General features: G+C 39.2%; 1 protein-coding gene across 8 annotated transcripts in view; it reads left to right on the forward strand.

Annotated features, from left to right (window-relative positions):
* The first annotated feature begins 1,281 nt into the window (after positions 1-1,281).
* The window catches only part of prdm16 (PR domain containing 16), a 173,015-nt gene continuing 149,844 nt past the window's right edge, over positions 1,282-24,452 (forward strand). For all 8 annotated transcript variants that reach the window (XM_042003683.1, XM_042003687.1, XM_042003684.1 and 5 more), the window contains exon 1: positions 1,282-1,542. In XM_042003683.1, coding sequence (XP_041859617.1) covers positions 1,506-1,542 — 37 coding nt within the window. In that variant the 5' untranslated portion in view covers positions 1,282-1,505. The remainder of the gene's footprint in view (positions 1,543-24,452) is intronic.

Here is a 24,452-nt window from a genome sequence, read left to right on the forward strand (position 1 = left end):
GTTTATGAAATAATTATTACAGAAAATAATAATAATAATAATAATAATAATAATAATAATAATAATAATAATAATAATAATAATAATAATAATTTGGACTATCACAAATATTAAAAAATCTGAAGTAGTAACAGTAAATGTCTATTCTATTAATTGAATATAGACATTTAATTCCTTCCTACAATGAACGGCCGAAATTATAGCATCTGTGTTAAGACAGAAAATGATCATAGAAAATTGTGAACCGCAAATGTGGTTGATTTAATCTTTCTTTTCGTTTACAGAAATCTAAAAACAGAAAAAAATTACCTTGCAGTTCTTCAGGCTATCGAGATGTTGGATGCTCGCAGATTAGCATAAAGACAGTCTTTTCCTTCTGCAGTAAACACAAACAGGTGCAAGACAAATTCAACAGTTGTACAGGGGGGGGAGACGGCAACAGCTTGTCCACGTCGTTCAGGTGATCTGCGCTCACGTGCACGGTGTCGCTTACAGTAAGCACAAACACTTCTGCAAGAAACAACTGCTGCAGATACAATTGTTACAAACGTGAACATGGAAGGAAATGGAGAAAAAAAAAAGCCTGGACGTCTCCCTGGTACTGGTGGAGGCTCCGTGCCTGCGTCAAACAGCTGCTGGCTGATGCTTGTCCTGAGGGCAACAAGGTTTGCACACACACACAGAAATACACACAAAAACACACGCTCAAATCTTAGCTTGTAAGTACCAATAACAATCGAAGCTGTTTCGCCTGCATGCGCATTAATAAAGGTAAAAATAACCTCAGCAACTTAAGCACTTTTAGGCAATGCTCACGATGAGATATGAGCTGCGTCAACAGTTTCACTTTGTTTCTTTAAATCTCTAAATGAAAATCATTTCAGTCAGCAGCTATGCAAATAACAGTAACATAAATAATAATAATTAAAAACAACTTGCAATCGTTAGTAACAATTGCAATTCTCATTAAAGAATGTGTAAATCAATACATATACATCTTATTTTTCCCAGAGTATAAATATTAAATACGACCTTGACCTCGGCATCTCGGTTTGTCCACCGCTGTGCTGGAGAAAACCAAGTTGCTGTTAACGGGGTAAAAAATCCAAGACGGTGCTGGCAGGAGCTGAATGGGGCGGGTGGTGGTGATGGTGGTGGGGGGCTGTATGGGGCGAGAGGGGGGACGAGAGTGAGGGGATGGCATGGGGGGAGGGGGGAGAGGTGAGTTGGTGAAGAGAGAGCAGGAGGAGGAGGAAGAGGAGGAGGGGAAGAGATAAGTGATCTAAAGGGGAGACGATAGGACAAAAAAAAAAAAAAAAAAAAAAAAAAAAGTGATGATGATGAATACATTGGAAAGTTTTTTGGCCCCAGCGAGGGTGTCAGATTGAATGGCCTGTGCGCATGTGCGAAGGTGTCCAAACTGACAATGCTGGTGAGATGAAGATAGTGTTGTTGCTGCTTCTGGGCTCACGGAGGACGACGAGAGGAATCTACAAGCCGACAAGATGAGATCCAAGGCGAGGGCGAGAAAACTGGCAAAAAGTAGGTCTTCTTTCCCCCCCTTCTTACCGCTTTCAGCCGCCGGCTTCAAACTCCCGGCTTTCTAGATGTCCAGTGTGTCCTTGTCATTTGCTATAGCCTTTTAAAAAAGCGAGGATGGGACGACTCTTTGTCCAGAGAGAAGTTTTCAGCTAAAAATAAAACCCCGCTACGGCGGCTCAGTCTTGTTTCTCTGCATGCTGCTGTCCTGGCTTTGCTGGTTCCAGTGTCAGAAAGTTTCACCCGTGATGAGAAACGCCGCTTGTGTTTTAGCTGATCACACTTCTTTAAAAAAAAAAAAGAAAAAAAATTATAAACATCGCCGTTGAAATCTGAGTTTGAACTTGTATTTTCCTCTTTTTCGCTTGTCGGCGCGGTCATTGGAGGCGCAGATTCATTTCCCGAAACTACCAAGAAAGTTGTCGAAATGGATAGTAACTTTTTATACAGAGTCGTTCCAAGTCTTGTGAAATAATATTCCCGACTTTTGAAATAGTGGGCGCTGTGGCACTGCGAGCTGCTGCTGCTGCACAGCTCTCACCGGGCTGGCCGCACTCTTTCTTTAAACTGCAAACGGAGACGCCGAGTAGTGAATTTGGAAGAAAGCAATGTTTTAATGCAGTTTTTTTTTCTGTCGATCCTGCACACTTCGCAGAGGATATAGCTCTCTGGTAAATGTGTTTCGTTCCAGGGCCACCGGACTTGCTGCGCACTCCTTCTCGAGGGGATGCCAATCAATAATGTGTCTTGAAATCGCCTATAACTGCTTCTTAGTGGACTGCTGCTCGCGTCACACGGAAAATGCATGTATTCAGTTTTGCGAACATGAGCACTTTGTTGTTGGGAATGGAGCATGTTTATTGTTTGACATTTGTTTATTGTTCGGTGCATTGATTCATTTACACCACCATTTCTTTTTTTTTTTTTTTTTTTGTTGCTGCAGAATGAACTTTGTTTTCTGTGGCCTGCATTGTGGGCCAGTCCGCTTATTTACCCACAGTTCAGTTGAAAGACGGATGTTTAACATGATCATCTGTGAAGGCCTGTTTGTATTTTCTTTGATGTGCTATTTATTTTATTTTATTTTATTTTTTATTTTGCACCAATTATCACATTAGCTGTCTAGTTAATAGTGTAGATTAAAAAAAAGACACATTTAAGCATTCGCCTATTTATTTTTAGAACAGAAAATTATTATTTTTAAACACACACACGTGTGTGTGTGTGTGTGTGTGTGTGTGTGTTTATATTTTATATTGCATGTGTTTGTTTACAGGCCTTTAAAAACTTTGTAGCTTTGCCTCTGGCCTTGTTAATTCAATGCCAACTTCGACCTCATTTGTTACACGGTCCAGCAATAACAAGAAAAAAGAAAAAGGATAACAAACTACACTTTAGGCCTAAATAAATTACAATTAATTATATTGGACCTCTTTTAAAACATAAAACGAGTTATTTCAATAGAGCGTTATTTACCTTTCCCAATAAAAATGTTGTTATATCTTTTTTTAATCATATTTATAGCGACAATTTCAGCGTTCGTACATTCAAATGGAAAACATGATGTCTACCCCCCTCCTTTTGAATTACTAATTTCTTTTGCACGTTGCTCGAGACTGAAAGGGGATCAAATTCCCGTGCAAAGTTTAAGTCGAAGAAAGAAAAAGAAAATGAACGAAAAGCAAAACTCTAATTGGACTTCTTTGTGAAAATACTTAAACACGTCGAGGATTCAGCTCTTTGCCAGTAATTGCACTTGGTCTTGATCTCTAAACAGCCTTGATAGTCTGTTGATCCGGGTGCTAATGAACACAAATACCTGGCTTTGTGCTGCACTTTCGCAGCGGTGGAAGCCTTCTGCAGACCAAGGCCTCAGATCTGTTGTGTTGCAGCGGTAGGAAAACAGAGCAAACAGCCGCCATGAAAAATATATTGTTCTTCTTAACATTCAAAACAAACAGGCCCACAGCTTTTGAATATGAAGCGTGGGAGTGTATTTCTCCACCTTTTTTTTTTCTTTCTTTCTTTATGACGCTAAGGTAAAATACTCGCTCTTGTAGCTGACTACAGCTGGTCCGCAAATGTGGACCAGATGCTTTATTATTTTATTTTTAACCCTCGTGTGTAATTTCTTCTCTGGGCGGATTGCACATTATGACTGCACAGCCATGTTTGCTACAACATGAACTTGTGTGCCGTTTATTAAACTTGTATTGATCACTAATATGCAGCAATTGCTTGTTTACATGACCTGGCATCAGCAGGAATGGGTGACTTATAATAGGATTTCTTCCTCCCCTTCTTTTTTTTTTTTACCTCCTCCCCCCTTTAGAGTATAATCTCACATCGCTTTACCTTTTCTAAGTATTAAGTATTTACACTCTTGCTGAATTTACCACAAAAGTTCGAGGTTAATTTTCAGATGAATTTGAATTGCTTTATACATTTGGATTTTATTCGTAAAATTTAATTGTACTTTTTGTTTTTAATGACTGAGGAGTCTGAAGCATTAACCACATTTCATCTGACTGAAGGGTTTGATATAATATTTGGCCTCGTGTTATCTTAACTAAAATCCATTCAGGCAATCTGAGAATAAAGAAGCAAAGTGACATAAACGCTTGTGGCATCTTGAATTTGATGGTTCACATTGAGCTTATATTTGTATATGTGTGTATTTTATGGCTGAGCAACACTGTGATTGCGTTTGAAAAATGGAGAACCTTGCGGCTGTTTTATTGTAGTATTCTTCTGGGCCCATTTGTAGTTTTAAATTGGTTATGGATCAATTAAGGCTTCCTGTTTAGTGAGTTTAGATTTATTTTTGCTGGTATTCGTGCACGTGTGGGCAAATGGCCACAGACATACACACACACCCACACACACACACACACACACACACACACACACACACACACAAACTACTGTCTTGCTGTCGCACGTTCAGTCAAACATTGACCCTTCCACACTAAAATAGAAAGAAATATAAAACATGAAAACATGGACAGTAACCTTAGCAGTTATTCTGCGGAGAAAGAGAACTCCCACTCAGCCATTGCTGATTCTGACCACTCTTATTGATTATCTTCACCAATTTTAGCCACCTGTGTGATCAGCTGAATAAAAAAGAGAAAGGCAGCCCCCATGTTCTTTACAACCTTAAGTTTTTGTTATCTTTTTTTCCCTCCTTTAAAGTACTCCCCGCCTTCCCTTTGCTACTCCACCACACTGAACAAATGCTTACCATTTCCAATAGTTTTCCTTCACGTGCCCCTCTCTCCCTGTTTGTGTGACTATATACAAATGTTCAGATATCCTTATGATCTTTGTGTTAAAAGGCCAATATTAGATGTAGTACTGGTCATGAACTTAGTCTGGCTCAACAGCTTTTGATGTTTTGACAGAAGTAATAAAACCCAACCCATAACACTTTAAAACCAACAATGGTAGCTATGTTTAACTTCTGGCTAAACGTTCAGTCTCCAATGTATTGCTGCCATGCAGCTGTAGTCATGTCACATAGTTCTCCTCCACGTTCACAGATTAGAGCCTGGACCCAGTAACATGGTTACTTTGTTTTATTTAACTTGTTACTGACTGATGAAAGCTCACAATTAAAAGCACTTTGGCCCTTTTTCTAGTTTGAATGTGATTTTATTTGAAAATCAACTTAATGTTCTTGTGAGATCTTTGTTGCTGTAGACATTAAGACAGAGAGGGTGGGAGTCAGAGTGAGCCAGAGCTATTTGCTTCTGTGTGTGAGCTTTGCTTTACTTTGATGCAGGTATCACCTGTTTGGTAGCTTAGCATCTATAAATTCCTAAATTTAAACTGAAGACATGCCCAAGACACACACACACACACATATATATATATATATATATATATATAGTCTTATTTTTTGCTGCAGATGTATTGAATGTGGAAAGAAGTTTCATTCATAAAATGTCTCAGATCTTGCCTGCTTGTAAAATATTACATGTTGGCAGAGCGTGTTACTTTGGTTGAGGTTAGGGCAAGGTTTTAGTCATGCTTGCTGCATGGTTAGTTCAGTACAAGAAACTGTCTGTTACAGTAACATCTGGTGATAATTTGATTCTCACAACATGATACACATAAAGATGCATTGCTTTTTGTAACCACATATTTCATTATGATGTGAGAGCAGATTCTTGAGCAATCTTCTTTCCAGCAAATTGTTCATTGTTACGTCAAAATATAGATGACAGCGTAGTATAAAGTCTCAGGTCTAAAACTATCAGCGTATAAGGAAAACAGAGAGAGAGAGAGAGAGAGAGAGGCAGGGAAATAAGGAACTTGTTGTTGCTGCAGCTCTGAAGCTTTAAATAAAGAAGATTAATTTATTTTTCAAATGTTTGTTGACTCCTCCTCTCCTCAGTTTTACATAAGCAAAGTGAGGCACTTTTCTTTTTTCATTTATGTCTTTGCACAGTTACAGCTGTAACTGAACTACTATTGCTGTTTTGGTGAAGTGTTGGTAAAAAAAAAGAGAAGCATATGTGGTCAAATAGAAGTTCAATACTTGGAATATATGTAAGATTAGAATAATTGTTCCAGTTGGTCCAAAATTACAGACACTGCTGCAGTAGATTTTTAAACTTTTAAAATTTTCAGCTCTATTTGGTATTATCAGTATTTTATTTAAATCTCATATTTTTTTTTTTTTTTTTTACTTTTTGCTGTGTGATCCAACAAATCCCAGATCTTCTCCCATTGCATGAATTCAAATACATTTTATTACTTTACATGCAGATTTTTGTTGGCTTAATATTATTAATATTAACACACTTTTATTCAAGACAGTTGCAGTGTTTTACTTTGCAAATAAGAAACAGAAATAAAGACCATGGTTTGCTTTTGATACACAGAGTAAGCAGAAATGGCTCCAGTTGTAGTTTTGTAGTATTATGAAGTCACACTGACCTGTCAGTGCCGATTGACTCTCACCTAAGGCTTGAAAATACTTGACTGGGTTCTCCTTGCTCCCTGCTTTGCAGTGACACATTGGCACACTGATATGCACACACACACAATAACACAGATGGACCTTGCATGGATACACATATGCACACACCTCAGTAGTGACAGATTTTTTTGTGCATTGGTCTGATTTAACCCCAATCAATCACAAACCAGAAAGGTTGAGTGTAAATGTCATCTAAACAGCAGGAGCTGGCACCGTTGGCTGGCTAAATGTGTGTGAGCATGTGCAAATTGGTGTGTGCACTATTTTGTACAGTTGTCGGAGGTCCTGTCACTGTTTCGAGCTTTGACCTTGGCCAAATCTTGCAGAGCCATGGGTGGGCACCTGGACACACTGACACACACGTTTCAGCCCCATGTTCCCTGCTGAGGCTCATGCTGGCTTTGTCAAATTTTGAGTTGACATACAAATACTGCTGCATTAAGCTCTTGCACATGGCTCCAAATCCCATTCATTCCACTGATACATTGACCCCACATTATCCAGTTGGAGAAAATGTCTCTCTCCCGCCATGCACTGTGACCTCATCTGCCATGTTTGAAAAAACAACCTCCCAATCACTTGGTGGTGCAGACTCTGACTTGGCTGAGGGACTTTCAGATATACTGCTGATGTTTTCTTTTTGTTAGCAGTCCCCTGTTTTTCATCTCTCTGTATATACCGTGTTTCCAGCATTCAGGTGGGGGGGCAAGGTTGTTTTTGTTAAAAATAGCCTAGCAAAAGTCAAATTACAAGAAGTGTTTGGAGACGAAGCATTTAAAAACCAATAGCTGTTGCACTCAAGTTCAATGCATTTAGTCTTGACCTGTGGCTGCTTATTAAATTACATTCAGCCACTGCTGAGTCGTGTCATGAGGAGCCCATCCGTGCTTTCAGGGTTGAGAATATACCATCACTGCTGGAGTCATCCTTTAGGACATATGTCATCTTTGCTGATTAACACTAAACAGTTATCTCTATGTGTGTCTGGTGTGATTGTGCACCACCCGCTGTTAAGCAGTGTGTATTGTTGCAAAACAAGTGAGCAAATGTGTTGAGTCCCTAATTAGCGTGTTCTAGCAGCCCTCATGACACCCCCCCCCCCCCCCCCCCCCCCCCCCCCACACACACACACACACACACACACACACACACACATTGTGATATCCCAGGGATTGCTTAACATTGTGACTAGTCTTATCTGGGTCTAATCCTGATTTGTTTGGTATTAACCCCCTCACTTTCTCCCTCTTTCTCACTCATACCTCTATAATGCGCTTTTCTGTTTGTTCATTGCTGAACTTTGTGTTGCTTATTAATTTACTCCACGTACTCAATATTATACATGAGAAAAAACAGAAATTATCAGATTTATTTAAATTTTCTTATTGTTTCTGTTTTTACTTGCCAATATGTTTTGTCAATTCTGTTGTGCAAATAACTGATTAATTCATTGTTTATTATTGTTCTACACTGGAAGGATATTTAATAATACCTATCTATCTATCTATCTATCTATCTATCTATCTATCTATCTATCTATCTATCTATCTATCTATCTATCTATCTATCTATCTATCTATCTATCTATCTATATGTATATCCTTGGATATCCTTTCTAATATTAATGTCTTTAAATTAGTCATTGCAGTCATTTCATGTGGGGCATTACAACTACCTTGTAATCAAGTGCAAGTACAACATAACTGCACAAAGCCAATTCAAGGTGCATGTTCAAACCAAGTTAACAAAGAAGCCTGTTTAACCAGGAAAGAATTACAACCATCAATCCCTAAAAAAATACTGCACTTCATCATTTAAAATTCTCAGGAAATAAAGCTTTCCATTTTCTATTTTTCTTTTGCAGCCACTACAAATTGTTGCTCCTCTCTCCTTTCAAACACATGAACGCACACACGCATGCCCCACACAGTCCATTCCTAATCCCACTGCGACACTGCTGATGATGGCTCATCCTGTTCAGATATGATAAGCAGACAAACTGCTCTCTCCCCGGGGCCTGTCTTTCCAAACAGACAGTGGTGTGTAGAGGCAGCGTGGCTCTAAACTCCCACCACTACTTCCCCTTTCATCAGGCCGCCAGTTCAAAGCCTTGGCTCCATCTTCGCTTCTGTCTCCCCCACCTCCTCCCGCTCCTCCTTCCCTCCCACCTCCTCACTGTCTTTCCCACTGTGTGTCGTCATTACCACAAAGATGGGCAAGCAGTGTCTCATTAAAGCGGATTAGAGACATCTCCACGTCTCACAGGGGCTGAACGGGACATTCCCCCCCCCCACCGCCCTTTTCTTTCTGAGATCAGGTTCTTTGATTTGGCCAGATAAAGACCTCTTTCATGTCGGTTGGGACGGTTAGCGATTACACTGTCAGGCCCATCGTTTTGGTGAGTTGGACAAATTTGCCGTGCAGGGTGGGACGGGTGTGGGGATTGTATTGGGGAGGAGGGTACACAAGGAGATTCACAGTAATTGAGCTGTCATTATCCAGTGACCCTGCCAGCCGCTAGTGCGGAGGGCTCACCAGTTCTCTATTTGCTTAATACTTGGCTAACTTTCTTTGTGAGTATGATGGATAGAACAAGGAGGAGAGAGTGGAAGCAGGGTAGCAGCCCCCAGATGAATGCCTCTGCTTATTCAACCACCTCTCTTGAGCACTGCTGTCCATGAAAATAGGCTCTGCTACATCACTGCTGCAAGTTTCTCCTCTTTCCCAGCTCTTCTCTGGTGCAACACAATTAGGCCCATATAGTTGGCTGCCATTTATTTTTATACAAAATGAAAACTGGTGGCATGTTGATTACAGAATTCTCCAGAGACAACAGGCTACTATCGGTGTGATTTAATTTCATTAAGTAGAGTGTGGTGAACAGGATAAATATATTAGGAATTCCCTCACAGTGTACCCCCACCCCAACACCCTTCTCAGCAGTCCCATTTACCATTTACCTCAGCCACTCTGTATGCTAAACAAATCTTGAGGTGTTACACTCGTAGAATTGGAACAAGTCACTTGAAATGGTTTAGTCAAACACAGGCACATTTTCACGAAGTTCGTACTTTTGTTCATGGATACCCTACTTTACTGGCACATACTAATTTATGTTGTAAATATATATATATATATATACATATATATATATATATATATATTAAAAATGTAATAATTTAATACTGACCTTTCTAAATAAATAATAATATTTTGTAATATTTTTTAGGAACTTGTTAAAATAGCCAACATGAACTTTCTAATCTAGAATGATGCTATCTGATGTGACGGAGGAAATAAAAAGCCTTTTCCTGGCAGGATAGTGTGACTGTATTAGCAAAAAGATTTTAATGAAGGAAATGAGAGCCCTCCTTGTTAACCTAGAGTTAGATTGGTTGAGAAGCGATGAGTAGAGTGGAATGTGTGTGTAACTGATGGTGACTGAGTGCACACTAGGTGTTGGAGGGGGTCTTGGCTAAAACATTTCAAGATGGCCCATTAGCCGACACAGGCTCGTCCCCTCCCAACACTAGGATTCCTCTGTGCTGACCCCCTCTCCTCCACCTCTCAGCCCCTCTGTCCCAGAGGCCCCCAGCCTCATCCTGCCAAGTGTACGGTTCCAAAGTAACGATGAAGCTGCCTGCGTGTGAAAATATTGAATTGCAAAAACATCCCTGGGTGAGAGGGTGTGTGAATGGAGCTTTCAGCGCTGAGCCCGACCCGGGCCCTGTGCTACTGACTGATGGACAACAAATGGCATTTTGTGTCCAGAGACGGAGAGAGAGGAAAAGGAAAAGAAAGGAAGAGAAGAGACATAGAGAAAGGGGGGTCTTGAGATTTTTCAGGCCTCTTCAGTCAGGGGCCCTATATGCAGGTCTGTAGTGCCTTATCACATGGCCTGCCTGACCTCTGGCCCCCACTCAGCTAAGGCTGTCAGGCTGCTCTCCAACTGGGAGCACAAAGCCTCAGAGCCTCAAAGACCACCATTCACCCCCCCCCCCTCCCCCCTTTCCCCCCTCACCATGCAGCTGTACTCCAAAGGTAATAGGTAAAAGTAATGTCAGTGACCTTCACTTTCTATCGCTCTACAGGAGGCCAAAACTCTTAAGATTTCCTGATAATGTCAAAGGTAGAGGGTGGCCCTTTTAGCTCATTATTCACTACTTCTTCTTGTCTCACTTTAGAAAAAGATAAAATTAAACTCAGCTGTCTCCTTCGGGACAACAAATCCTTTAACTAAAGGAGAATTTTAATTTCTGAAAAATTTTTGTCAACTGAGGTGGAAAACTACATGAATGCTTTAACACAAACTGCTATTGGTTTCGGTTTCAATGCAGTGGGAACATACTTGTGTAACTCAGCACTATGTCTTATCTAAGTGTGTGTTTGTGTGTGCATGTGTGTGTGTGTGTGTGGACATTAGTGAATTTTTGACGTCTCAGAGGACTGACTGGGTCACAGTATGACCGTAACCTCCTGTCTTGCTTTGCAACCCACACACTGGCATCTCTCTCTGTCTCTGTCGCTCTCCTGACCAGTCCTTGGATTCTTTCTTCCCTTTTTCTCTTCTTCCCCTCCTTCCCTGGAACACTGGAGTTTCTCTCTCTCCGGTCTCCTTTGAAAAGATGCGGCGTCTTTGTCCCGCTTGATAAAGGATGCCATAGTTCCCCTTTTCCCCTTCTTTGTGGCCTGGGGCTGGCGGCTCCTGTAGAAGTGCAAATGGTATCCTCTCGAAGGGGCTATCCCCGCGGGCCCTCATGGGCCCTCTCTCTCCTCCAGGCTTGGCTAATTACCACCCCCCCCCCCCCTCCCCCCCCTCTGCATCAACCTCCTTCCACAGCTCCCTGGTCCCTGGAACCATGGACAGCACATTCCCACAACCAGCACCTGGCCTTCTTTTCTCCTAGGCGGCTTTGATGGTTGACACCCCAGCCTACCCCTCCCTCCTTCTTCATCCTCTTCCTCTCTCTGACCCACTGCACCATCTTTCTTTCTCTTACTCGTTTAACTTCTCCCTCTCTCCCTTCTCTCTCTCTCTGACTCTCATTAATAGAGGTTTTAAATTGCTTTCTGACCCTGACAAACTGATCCTGTTGAAAAGGGAGATGTCAAAAAGGAAAGGCAGCAGATGTGAACAAGGAATTGAATAAATGGGAGGGGGCATTAGAAAGTTGTTCTATATGCAAATATCTGTACTCCATTATAGATTTTTGTTTGCCCAGTGCATGGTTTCTGGGTCTAAAAGGGTCCACGCGGCACAACTGGTTTACTGAAGTCTGCAAGTGTCTGTGAACATTTCTCTATAAATTTTACTGTAAACACTTTAAAGCTCACCAATCACAAATATCAGGAAACAAATGCATTTTCCCTGGTTGTGACTCCACTTCTATAAGTTCAAGAATAGCTGGTTTGAAGAGAGGTTAAATGAGAGATTAATTTACCCTGACACATTATTGCTTTGCTATACAGAATAACTGAATTTGCCTCTCTATGACAACCTAGCATCAATGACAGCTTTCAGTTTCGGTCTTTGCTCATTGAAGAAACCATCTACACTAACCTAAATCGCTGCAGCTGACTATTTTCACACCTCAAACCCGCCCACAGCGACCAATGCAGAGTGCTGACTTGTCTTGTAGACTCTGCCAGCGGCACATAGCTTGGATTTTGGCAAAGCAAAATCACTTGTGGTCTTGTGATTCTCGGAAGATTTCAGCTGCCTCAAAATGTGAAAAACTGTAAGCCTATACCGTTATACACATGTGTAGTAATTTTACTTCATTTTTTTGTATTTCATCTTATTTATTTGCTTTTTTCTTTTTCTTCTACCATAAATGACAATAATGAAAGGCACATTTTGTGTGTTTAAGACAGAGGGTGGGACTTAGCCAGTAATCCAGGGATAGCATATTTCCATATGAAATATACATGAACTACATCTTATTTTGATTGTCTAACCTCAGTTATTAAATATTTTATGTCTCGCCTTAACAGAATATTTGGTAATGTGTAAAGTAGCAATGAAAACAGTGACAGGATGTGGAAACAGCATTTCAGCTTCATGTTCATTTGTGGATAGAACTACAAATTGGTGCTTCAGCCTGGCAGTTAAGTTTGTAAGACCATCCTCCTTCACCTTTATCTTCTAATGTGATGTAACAGTTGCTTTGTGTATACCTGACAGATCACCTGTGCAGTTATTAAAAAAACAACAACAACAAAAAAAAAAATAAACGGCTAAAGAGAAAAAATGAGGAAATATTATCATCCCACATTAAGAAGATTAGTAATGGCTTTGTTTATATATTCTGTGTCATTTTTGTTCACTTTGATTTTTTTTTGTCAGAAGGACACAGAATAAAGTTTAGTAAAAAGAAGCAACTATAACAGATTTTTAATTCAGAAAATTTTGGCTTATAAACACTTCAAGTATTTGATGCAAATGAAGTAAATTTAACTGTATTGTTCACAAGCACACAGTCGTGCACACACCAATATCTAATTTAGCTGCATATTTGTGTTCCACTTGCCGTAAGCCTAATCAATAACCAGTCCCAGTGGATTTGACCAATTCATAGATGGCCTTTGTGCAGTCTGGTGATCCCAGTGCGAGCATTTGGACAGCTTTCTGAGGAAAACAAATAGCTCTATTACAAGCTTACCTTTCTGTGATGCTCAGTATCCCGAAGGCAAAGCACTCGGCCTTTATTAATTGTAGTTCTTCACAGTGGAAAAGGATACACTTTCAGCATAACACAGGTTCTCCTGTCCATAGAATCCATGGAAATGGAATGTTCGGCTATATGTTCATAAAAAACACAAGCAAGAATAAATTACACTTACAAATTCAACAATCTGCTGCTGTGAACTTTTGGGGCAAGTTACCCATGTTCAAAACCAATCCTCCTCCACGTCTGTTTTTACTTAGATGACTATTAAATGTAGTTTTTGCAGGGTTTCTAGGGTATTGGGCTTTCTGCCAGTTTGATCATTTTCACTTATTTCTTGTTATTGTCATGTACAGTTATATATAATAAGATAACACAAGACAAAACAAGACAAGACAAGACAAGATAAGATAAGATTTGTACCAATCCCGACACCAAAGATATGTCTTTGATGTCTTTATTTTACACACAAACACACACACAAGCCTCTTTTCAGCAAGGCATGTCTTACAGACTAGATAAAATCACAGGCAGATGCAATGGGTGGCACTGGGAGTTGTGCACACCTAGACCAGTTACACCAGTATAACAGAGTTTTGACTTTAGTTAGCAAGACGAGACTTAGCTTAAGTAATATATAAACAAAACTGATGTTGTCATGTTTGCAATTTTATAGAAAGTTCCATACAAGCATAAGCAGCAGGCTTCCAAAGCACATATGTGGCTGCCATCAACACAACATTAGAGTTTTCCTGACAATTCTGTAATCATTTTAATAATTGTTTTAGTTAGTTTGGTAAAGCATCAATAAATAAAGCTACTTTCTTCCAGTGGCCAATGTACGTCATCTTGACAATCACAAGTTATGTAGTTTAACCATCCTATATATGTCTTTGGTGTCTAAATTTTACAGAAACAACTGTTTTTCTCTGTAGTTCACACATCATCACCTAAAAGATTTGGGTGACATCATGATCAGGACTGCCTCATCTGTGTCTGTCTCATATTTCCGTGTCTCAGCTATGTTGGCTTTTCTTTGCATTGAGACGTAGTTCCACTGCTTTAGCCATCCTCTTTGTGTCTGCTGAACCAAGCTGAGAATTTGGAGGTTGTGAGAGCTAAACAGCTGGAGATTGTTCACGCAAGATATGTTGTGACCACTGAAAATATTGTGGCGCCTTGGTAGAGTATATTTGACATGACATTTACAGCACTCTGCAGACACTGCTGTGTTTTTTTGTTTTCATCACATTGGGGATGGTGGAGCTGAATTTTGGAGGCTTTAACACTGTCAATGAAAGAGTTATAAGTAACAGCTGAGCAGCAAAAGAACAAATTACCTGCTGTTTACACACGTGGCCTCAATTAGATATTACCAGAATTTAGCAAAGTCTTCTTTTGATGCAATCCAAGATTTATTTTCTTCTGAGTACACATATTTATAGCAAATATGCATGAATCTGTCAGAACAGCTGAACATTAGTTTCCAGATACTAAACATGTCTGGTTGGTGCTGTTATTGCAGGTGCTGTTAAAAGAAGAAGATCAGACTTTTTTGTGAATGCATGGAATTATTTCCTTTCATTTTGATGCAAAAAATGATGATTTGACATCCCAAGTTTTTACTGTCTTTGAAACCTGAGATGATAAAAGAAGAATTTGTACTTTCTAGTCTATTTCTGGTTTAAGTCTCATGTCTTCTTCACTCTCCACCTCTCTCGTCCTAAAATCTTGCCACATTCACTTTTATGTTTTATATTTTATTTATTTATTCATTTATTTGACTACAAAAAAAGGAAAGAGGAAGATCCGGTTTCTGAATTGTGTTTTATGAGTAGTTAAAATGGCCACTTCTGTGGTTTTTGTTTGTCCACACTGGTTGACCGGTTGTTCTTCTGAAAGTTCCTGAGGTTTCTAGACATCCCAATTAAGCAATTTTAATTGGGATGATGTTTTTCTAAACAACTGTGTGCATTCTCAGATGAGCGTATTGGTCACTGGTATTTTTGTTATAATTATTATTTTGTCTTGTTTTAGCAACGGATAGGCTTTGTAAATCTGTTTGTCTTCACTTTCCCGGACGGATGCTTTAAAAGTTCATTTGGATGACCGCAAGCAAATTTGCATGCCCTGACAGAGGCATCTTGCTTTTCAACAGTGCTGAAGAGGACTGAGTGTTTAAGAATGGTGAGCATTGACAAAGCAAACACAGGAGGCAGGTGGGCGAGGCTGTTGCTGACCTGGCCTCCTTTTTAACTTTTTTATATACTGCTGTGTACATTTTTTTTTCTTATTTAACATTAAAGCTTTTTGTAATTGAAAGTAAAGATGCCATTAGTCTAATGATTTACAATATAAAACATTTGTTACAAGCATGAGTTTAGTTTTCAGTTTCAATCTATATGGGATAATATTTGAATTTTTTTTTCTTTTTTTTACACAATACATATACTCTTTTATCGGGATGAAATTTTGTACAATGTGAGTGGCAACATTTAGATCTTCATATTTTATTTGAATGTAAATGTATCTTTTCCTTTAGTGCTTCAAAGCTTCCTCTGTCTCTGCATTTTAATTGGAACTGGCTGTGAGGTTTGTCCTTCTTTCTTTTGACACCTCCCAATTTATCTGCCGGACACAAGATCGGGATCGGACCTACTGCAAAAGAGGGCAGGGTTTTTGTTTTTTTTTCTTCTTCTTGTTTTTAGAAAACTGCAGGGGACTTTGATGCCAAGTTCCTCTGCAGCAAAATGCAAAGCCCCGACTAAGCACATCTGAGAGTACTTTGGTGAAATAACAGCAAATGTTTGTCTTGTATTGTATGGCACACTGCTGGAGGAGCACTAAAGCCCCTTCTTCCAGTGCCTTAAGCACCTCTTAATAAAATAGTCAAGAATAACTCCTTCACCTTAATCTTCCCCTCAGATTACTGCACTCAGGGCGGGAAATTAGCAGCAGGCCCATGCGCTTCCCTCTTTCTTTAATACTGTTACATCTTTACTGGAAAGTACCTGCTCCGGCTCTAATTCTCTGTCCATCATGGCATCCTTCCTTTGCTGCCTGATATTTAGTTTTCCAGTCTTTCTGTGCCCATCCTGTGTGGCAGGCAGGATGAACTCCCTGTGGCAGGAGGAGTGGCATTTTATTAGGTCAGTATTAGAAGCAACATGTGGCTAATGTGTGTCTGCATTTTCCACAGTCTGGTCCTCATCAGTGGAGAAAAGAGGGCCTGAACAACTAAACATGGCCGTTGACAATTGATACGAGCCCTTTTAAGTGGATCTGTTTCGCTGAAGGGGAGGCTGGGGGATTTTGTGTGACTGTAGGCACGTGCATGTGTGCACATTTACTGTTGGATTTTAATTAGGATACAAACTGACACACACAACACACACATTAGCACACTATACTTTAGGGAGCTTGGAGTATATGTTTGTGTCCTTTGTATTCAGGAGTGTAACCCACACCATGAGTACGGTATCGGCAGCAGCTTTGAGCTTGGTTCGTCCTCCCGTCTGATCTTCGTAACTAGAACTCTCCTTTACTGCTTCATGTCCGCTTTGCCCACCTTCCCTCTCACCCGCCTGCCATCTGGGTCTACCAAGAGACTTACACTTTCTCACACACCAAATACTGAGGACAGTAGTTGTCATGCTCTAACCTCTGTGTTTCACTTACAACTGCCCCTTTGAAATCAATATCACTTTAAGGAGCTCTATGTTCACAACTGTTCTGCTGTTTTGTCCTGATACAAGGAAGGTAAACTATGCTGCTCTATTAAATCAATCTTACCAAAACTTAGTTTTTAATGAGGGAATAAGGAATAACTTCCTTCGGAATTTAATAACTTACAACATGTTCCTTTAATGCTGATGTCATATTCAGATACACTGGCAAATATAATAACTCATTATAATGGCAGGTTGTAAAATTGCAGAAAATAATTTTATTGTTTTTTTCTTTTTATTCATTCTCAGGCATAATTTTATTTTTTATAGACTAGAAAATAATCAAATAGGTATATACTCTAGCTTTTTTCCAATCAAATCACCAGACTTCTTACAGTTATTGTTTAAACTTTTCTTTAAGTTCACAAGCCCTTATTTTGTCTGATTTAGGTTCATAAATCACCTGGTTAGAATCACATAGAACTAGGTGGTTAGGTTCAGGCTTTAAACTTTATTTGTTAGGATTTGGAAAAAAAATTCCTTACAGAAGATCATCAGTGTGCGTACTCCATCTACAAAATACATAAACTTGGCGCATACATCAAAGAACCTAATACCATGAATTAAAAGTGTGTTTTTGTTTCATGTTAATTTATAACTTGACCATTAAATGTGAGTGGCATTAAGAAAAAAATGAATTTTTAGTTATGCTGGTTGCCAACTCAGACAATTAAGGATTTACTCACAACTTTCTCAGTGGTTGCATCTACAAGGAATTCAAATAATTTGAATTTGAGTTGTGTTTTTTGAGCCATGCACTATATAGCCATCTGGAGTGAAACTGCTCATAATATTCACTATATTACTCTTAAGTGTCAGGGCATCATTTGAACACTTAACATCAATGTTGCATATCCCTGCTGTCGGGCACAAACCTCCTATGTCCAAAACTGTTATTTTTCAAAAAATGAATAAAACTGTATGGTTTTTGTAATAATGGACATAATGTCATCAAACCTGGTATTGTGTTTTACATCATATATCTTTGGTTAAATATTTGTAAAACTACAGACAGACATAAAGGGTGACCGACAGTACTAATTACTAAGGAAAAAGAAAATCATTCGTTAATGCAAAAATCACATGAATGAATGAATGAATGAATGAATGAATGAATGAATGAATGAATGAATGAATGACTGAATGAATGAATGAATGCCTGACAGCAACAATATTTAGATTACATGCTTTCCGTGTTTTAAGATTGCTGGGTCATTTTCTCTTTGACTACAGGTTTGGCAGCTAAATAATATATATATATATATATATATATATATATATATGTATATATGTATATATATATAGAGAGAGAGAGATATAGATAGATAGATAGATACTTATTTTTAACTGAGATTTACTGAGATGAAACTTACATAGGTACTCTGGGATGATTGCAAAGGAATTGTCATTGTTGTAAAAAAAGTAGTGGACATTGTAAGAGTCTGGCTAAAACTTTAATCCCCCATTAAACTAACATCAAAGCCTTGTAGTACCTCAGGTGAAGTATCTAAATTACGTACCTGTGTAGATAACATTTCCGAGCGGAGGGCATTGCAGGTTTTCAGTATCAGGGGTTCCGGTTGATACTTTGATCACTTCCTCCACTCTTTATACCTTCATTGAGATTAAGATCACATCACATACAGACACTCACCGCTGGCCTGAGATCAGTGTCAGGTGTATCAGGGGACAATGTGGGGATGCAGCGAGCCAGCATGGTGTCTGTGACAGGGACAGTAAGTGTGCACTCATTAAAGCTGCTCCTCTCCTGTCATCACTTACAGTAACAGAGTGTGTGAGAAATATTTGATGGTGTAGTGTATCTCAGATTAACTATTTCATAAATTTAGAAAGGAATTAACTTTTAATCTGAATCTGTTCACACTGTTGCTATTTTTTCTGTTGTATTTGTTTCTAAAATTTAACTTCCCTTTAAATTCTTCCCTTAAAATAAAAATGCCTCCAACTATTCCTTTATTAATGAAAATTTATTTATTCTGTATTTATTCAGGCCTCATACATGAAATCAAAGTAAATAGAAGTGATTTATTTTAAAGAAATGGTACAACATTGAAGCTGAAACCTTCCCATAGGTCATCTGTTTTGCATGTGTTGAAATTCTGTTCATGTACAAGATGGATGTTTTTTGTTAAAACAGCTGCCTTAAGAAGCAAAACCTGCATGAAAAATTGCATTTGTGTGACCGCTTAGAAGCATGGAATACATGACGGAAGTGGATAAATAGAATTGTATTCACAGGTTGCTCACAAAGTTGTGAGTATGAAAGCAGGGTGAGAATGAAAAAAGAGACTTATTTATTTTAGGTGCCGCAGGTGCCCACTTACAGCTTATTGGTTTTTTGGAAGACTCTTTTACTTTAAAGGGGGCAATTTATGTCTCTCTTTCGTCTCTCTCCAGAGGCCTGGACTGAAGTGGCTCGCTTATTTTAGCTGGGTCTCGTGGTCATGACTTGTGGTGACATATTAATTGAGCGGTTCCTCTAAAGAAAAGAAAAGCCGGTGTCACGATTGGTCCGACGGTGTTTGTAGAGCTTTGAAAATTGGTTTTGTTTGGCCAGAAAGCTCTTAGGTGTTTATTTACACATCAGAATGCTTCAAATGGCAGCTTGCTCGCCCTCTTCTTTCTGTACATGTGTCTGTGTGTGCACGTCTGGTTGCATATACGCTGTGTTTGCTTACTTGTGTATGTGCCAGCTGTACTGTAAAGTTCATGTTTGCATGTGAGTGATAACAACTGAGGCTGACAGAGAGAAATAAAGGAGAAGAGGTCCACGTGTCCACATAGCTAGTTGTCCTTGCCGTCATCTTCATCCATTATTGACCGGATTTGTTCACACCAGCCTCTAGAACTCATTACAAGTTAAGCGGATACCACCTAATCAGTGTCGTATGTCATTGAAAATGGCTCCTATCTTACACTCTGCACAATTTCTCGATAAAAGCATACAATTTAAATTCAAAGTGATTTAGGACTCAGATGTATGCATGCTCTGAAAGGAAAAAGGATGGGATCTGGTAACATTTGTTATTCTTCGTGCAGACATAGAAACATGAATCTTGCTACTCCCGCTGGATGGATTGGTGGGAAAAGGATGCATAGGCCATGACAACATGGATGGTCAAGTCAAGTATTACATGAGCTCAGACTCTAGTCCGTGTTTGACTTTCTATTGAGTAGAGCATAATTGTTTTTTTTTTCTAATCATATTGTTGTCTCTGTGTGTGTGTGTATGTTTGTACATGATCATGAGCTCATTGTCATAGCAAAGGCAACCAGTAAGGAATATAAACAACTAAATACTTTACAGATTTGTGTGTTCCCCTTCCTGCTGCAGAGTTGAATGCTAGGTGCCACATTCAGGCTTGATTTATACATATACACATACATGCACACAGAAATGCACAAAAAAAAAACCTGTAAATATATAGTTTACTTCCTGAAGCTCAGCCCAAATATCCAACTGTAACTGCTGCGGCACTTTAAGCATTTAAACTCTGTTGCCAGGATTTTTTTTTTTTTTTTTTTTTTTTGTATAGAGGCACACTGAAGTAACAATTTAAACAAATTAGCCCAAAGGCTGGAAATATGACACATTTATTCTGTATTTATTTTGGCAAACACATTTGTTTCAGGAAACATAAGACTTTGATTCTTTGCTTTCAACCAACTGTGGTTGGATTTTAGGAGCTTCATGAAGGATAGAACAACTGTTTTTCCTTTACAACACAGCATCGTTAGTACTGTAGGTGTTTTTGCATGGAATAACACAAATCTATCATTTGAACACTAAAAATAAAAAAGTAATAATAAAACTACACAGATATCATACCTCATGTGCACACTCTCTCAACTTGACCAGGAAGCTAAATGAGTCAGATATATTAGCTGTCCTTTAATGAAGTGAGACTGATCTCTCATTCTCAGCGTCTCTGCTCAACTGAAGTATCAATAATAAGATTTATCTTCTCTTCCCCCACAGCCTTGATTCAATTATCTCCATCTCTCTCCAGCTTTCTCTTCCTCTGGCTCCCTCCGTATTTGCCCCTTTGCTGTGGATCCGTTTCCAATTGAAGCCAGGTCATGCTTTGTGTTTCTCTTTGTCATGACAGGGTACCTTAACGAGTGGGGGCTCCCTTCCACTGCAGCTTAATCAGATCTGGAAAGGAGGGAGGAAGGGATGAGGAAAAGAGAGGTGGGGGTAAGCAGGTAAACAAGGGGTCACAAGTAGTTTACCTCCAGATTCTCATTGTCTGCATTTCCCCTTTTTAGGAAAATTAAATTTGTTTGGTCCCTCCTTCTCCTCTTTGTAATGTGTGTTTTGTTTTCAATCTGAAACCTTTGAAGTTTGAAGACTCCCATTCCTCTCCACATGTCCATCTCAGCCAAACCCCCCAAACTCCAGTACCACTACCTTATCTTGCCCCTCAACTTCCAGACATACCTCATTACCTAAGGCTGTATTGAATAGCAGCTAATCAGATTGACTCTGCTTTTGCTGTCAGAGGAAGTCCTGAACATTGAAGGGTCATTGGTTCAATTCTAGGCTCTGTGTAAAAATGTTGTAATTTATATATATATATATATATATATATATATATATATATATATATATAAATCAAACTGTATATAAATCAAACTTCAAGCAATGGCCGAAGCAATCAAACATAACAAAAGCCCCATGTTAAGTCAGACTGTGCCATCTTTCCACGTCCTCTAATATCTTCTTTTTTTTTTGTGCCAGTCATCCACAGGAACAAAAATCTATTAGTCATTAAAGACATGCCAGCTGTAAACATACTAATTTCTGTCTTTCTGAATTCACTCAAACTCACTTTTCAGTTTTCACTCAGAATTCCAGTTTACAAAGGTTTTATTTTGTTAAACTTAAAAATGCTTCTTACCTGTTTCCTTGAAGTATTTATGGATGGTGCCTCAAGAACAGCAGATACTGTGGCTGCACTTGGGATTTGAGCTGCCTGGATTAGAGCTGCCTGGATTAGAGCTGGGTGGAATTTTGCAGATGATGTTGTTCATCTTGTACCTATGGTCATGAACTTTGAGTGATGACCATAAGACTAAGATTGCAAATGTAGTCTGTCCAGTGTCTTAGATTATTTCCTATTTTTGAGTTATAAGACTGGACATCCAGGAATGGCTCAAAGTTGACCAGGTGCTCCTCCATATTGAGAAATATTAAATTAAGGACAGTAGGTTGAGCATCCAAAGCCCAGTGGGAACTTCACTTTAGAGAAATTTACCTGGGATTGCCAAATAAACCAACCGAAGACTCACTGTGGGGATTGAATCACTCAGTTGGCCTGTGGGCAGTTAGGGATCCCTAAGAAGAAGCAGGAAGAACTTCTTGGTGACACAGAGGCCTGAAGTAGGATAACAGACTTATTCTGAGGCATGCCACTGAACAAAAATAAATAGATAAATAAAATAGAGAAAACAAAATACATGCAAGTGAGTGAATTCAGAAAAACAAAGATGAGTCTGTTTACAGTTGGCAGGTCTGGAGTGTGAACATCTTGAGGTGAGCATTGATTTTACAGAATCTGTGAATGAGACCTTTCTAATGGCCAGTGCTATGCAAATGTCCTCATGCATACACACATACTCAGTAAAAGTGTATGCACAAAGTACCTCTTCCTGCAGAAAAACCACAAACATTTACACAAACATCACTCATTGGTGCGAATGAGGGAGGCACAGTGACTGAAGCACCCAAAAGCATCAATTGGTAGACTTTAGCAGCTACAGGTTAGAAGGAGGATAAAGATTTTCAACTGAGTTCATAAAGATAATGCATGGAAAATAATAAATAATCAGGACACGTCTGTTTCATGTTTTATCCATTTAGTTGGTAATTGTATGTTGAGCAAACTAAAATAATCTGTCAACAGTGACTTAACATTACACGTGGCTGCTGATGGGCTTTGGTTTTTGTAGGAGTTGATAAAAGAATAACTTCCATAACTACACGACCATTGCAGTGTGAACAATGTAAACCGCATAGTATTTTCATATTTTCAAAAATCTGTCTTGTTCTAGAAATTTCTTGTTCAGCTGTCAGCCTGATCTACTGTTTGTTTTGCATACAGAACCATGAACATATTTACGATCTGTGTTGTGATGGCTGTAAATTCATGAATTGTTCCCTTACTGAGTCATAAAAGTTTGGTTTGTGTGGAGAGTTCCAAACAGCAACATTCACAAGCCAGAGAGCGATGAATTTTACACTGTATTGTTGAACCAGCAATTTTACAATAACGACAAAAAAACTTTGTATGTTGTCTTTTACTTCTTTTTCACAAAGAATTGCAAATGAAAAGAAGAAAATAAAAACATTCAATGAACAACTTATTTGTCATAAATCTGTTTTTTTTTTTTTTCCTTTTAACCAAGAATGTTTTAATATAGCTGTTTTTCCTTCTTGAGGTTGCGGTAATGGCATATGTGACAGCTGTTCCCACAGTGAGCCTTTCAAGGCTGCAAACACACAGGAGTGGGTCACAAAATTATGATTAAAGTTCTTAATGGGTACGTTCAAGTGTGTACCTTAGAGTGCAATAGGAGGCATCCATGTTTTATATGTGTGTGCATTGGCAAAGGGCAGCAATGAGACATGCTATCTTGGGTTAGCGCCCTCTGGATTTGGATTTGGATTGACCTCTCACCCAAATTAAACTTCCATAGTCCTCTGCCTCTCCTCTCTTCTCTTCTGTCAACCTCTCTCTCCTCTGCCCACTGCCAGGCACTTTTGTTTTCACATGGTCCACTTCTCAGGGAACACGCTCATATTTGTGGCTTTTGGGGTTGGCAGCAGAGTGTGCTGTATTTTCTTTTTCTTTTTTTTTTTCTTTCACTCCAACTTACCCCAGCACCCAAAGTGAACTGTTCAGTCATTTCCTGTCATCCCCACTTAACCACCTCCCCGTCCCAACGCCGCCGACAATGTCAGATTTCTTTGTTAAGTTCGCCTGGGCATACAGCATGTCCTGTGGTATTTTTCTCTGCGTAGTAGTTCCCTGCTCTTACTTATAAAGGAAATAGTCCTACAAAATATGATTAAAAAAAAAAAAAAAAAAAACTTCTTGAATCTTGATAGGAAATTGACAGACAGGTCTTGGAGCACCCAACAACTTTTGGCTGCTAAGGACCACATATGTTTAAATGACCTACAGAGCAAAAGCAAACATTTTGGTCTTATTGAATACCCGCAAAACTGTTAGAATGAGCACATGTTTGGAGGAACCCTCCAAGAAAATGCCGAGCTCACCCAAAGCATAATGCTGAATGTGAGGGAGCGGAAGAGAAATGCAGAGAGAACTGGAGAGAGCAAGATGGTTATCTGAAGTGAGGTCAGAAATGAAACATGTCATAGCAAATTAGAGCCATGTTGCTTGAATTACTCTGACCTGCTCCTTAAAGAACAATCTGACTGTGGAAAAAAATATATACACGAGTGGACAGAGACTGTGAGCTAAGGAGGATATTTGTAAAAGT

This window comes from Melanotaenia boesemani, chromosome 13 (genome assembly GCF_017639745.1).
Source record: "Melanotaenia boesemani isolate fMelBoe1 chromosome 13, fMelBoe1.pri, whole genome shotgun sequence".
Taxonomy (NCBI): domain Eukaryota; kingdom Metazoa; phylum Chordata; class Actinopteri; order Atheriniformes; family Melanotaeniidae; genus Melanotaenia; species Melanotaenia boesemani.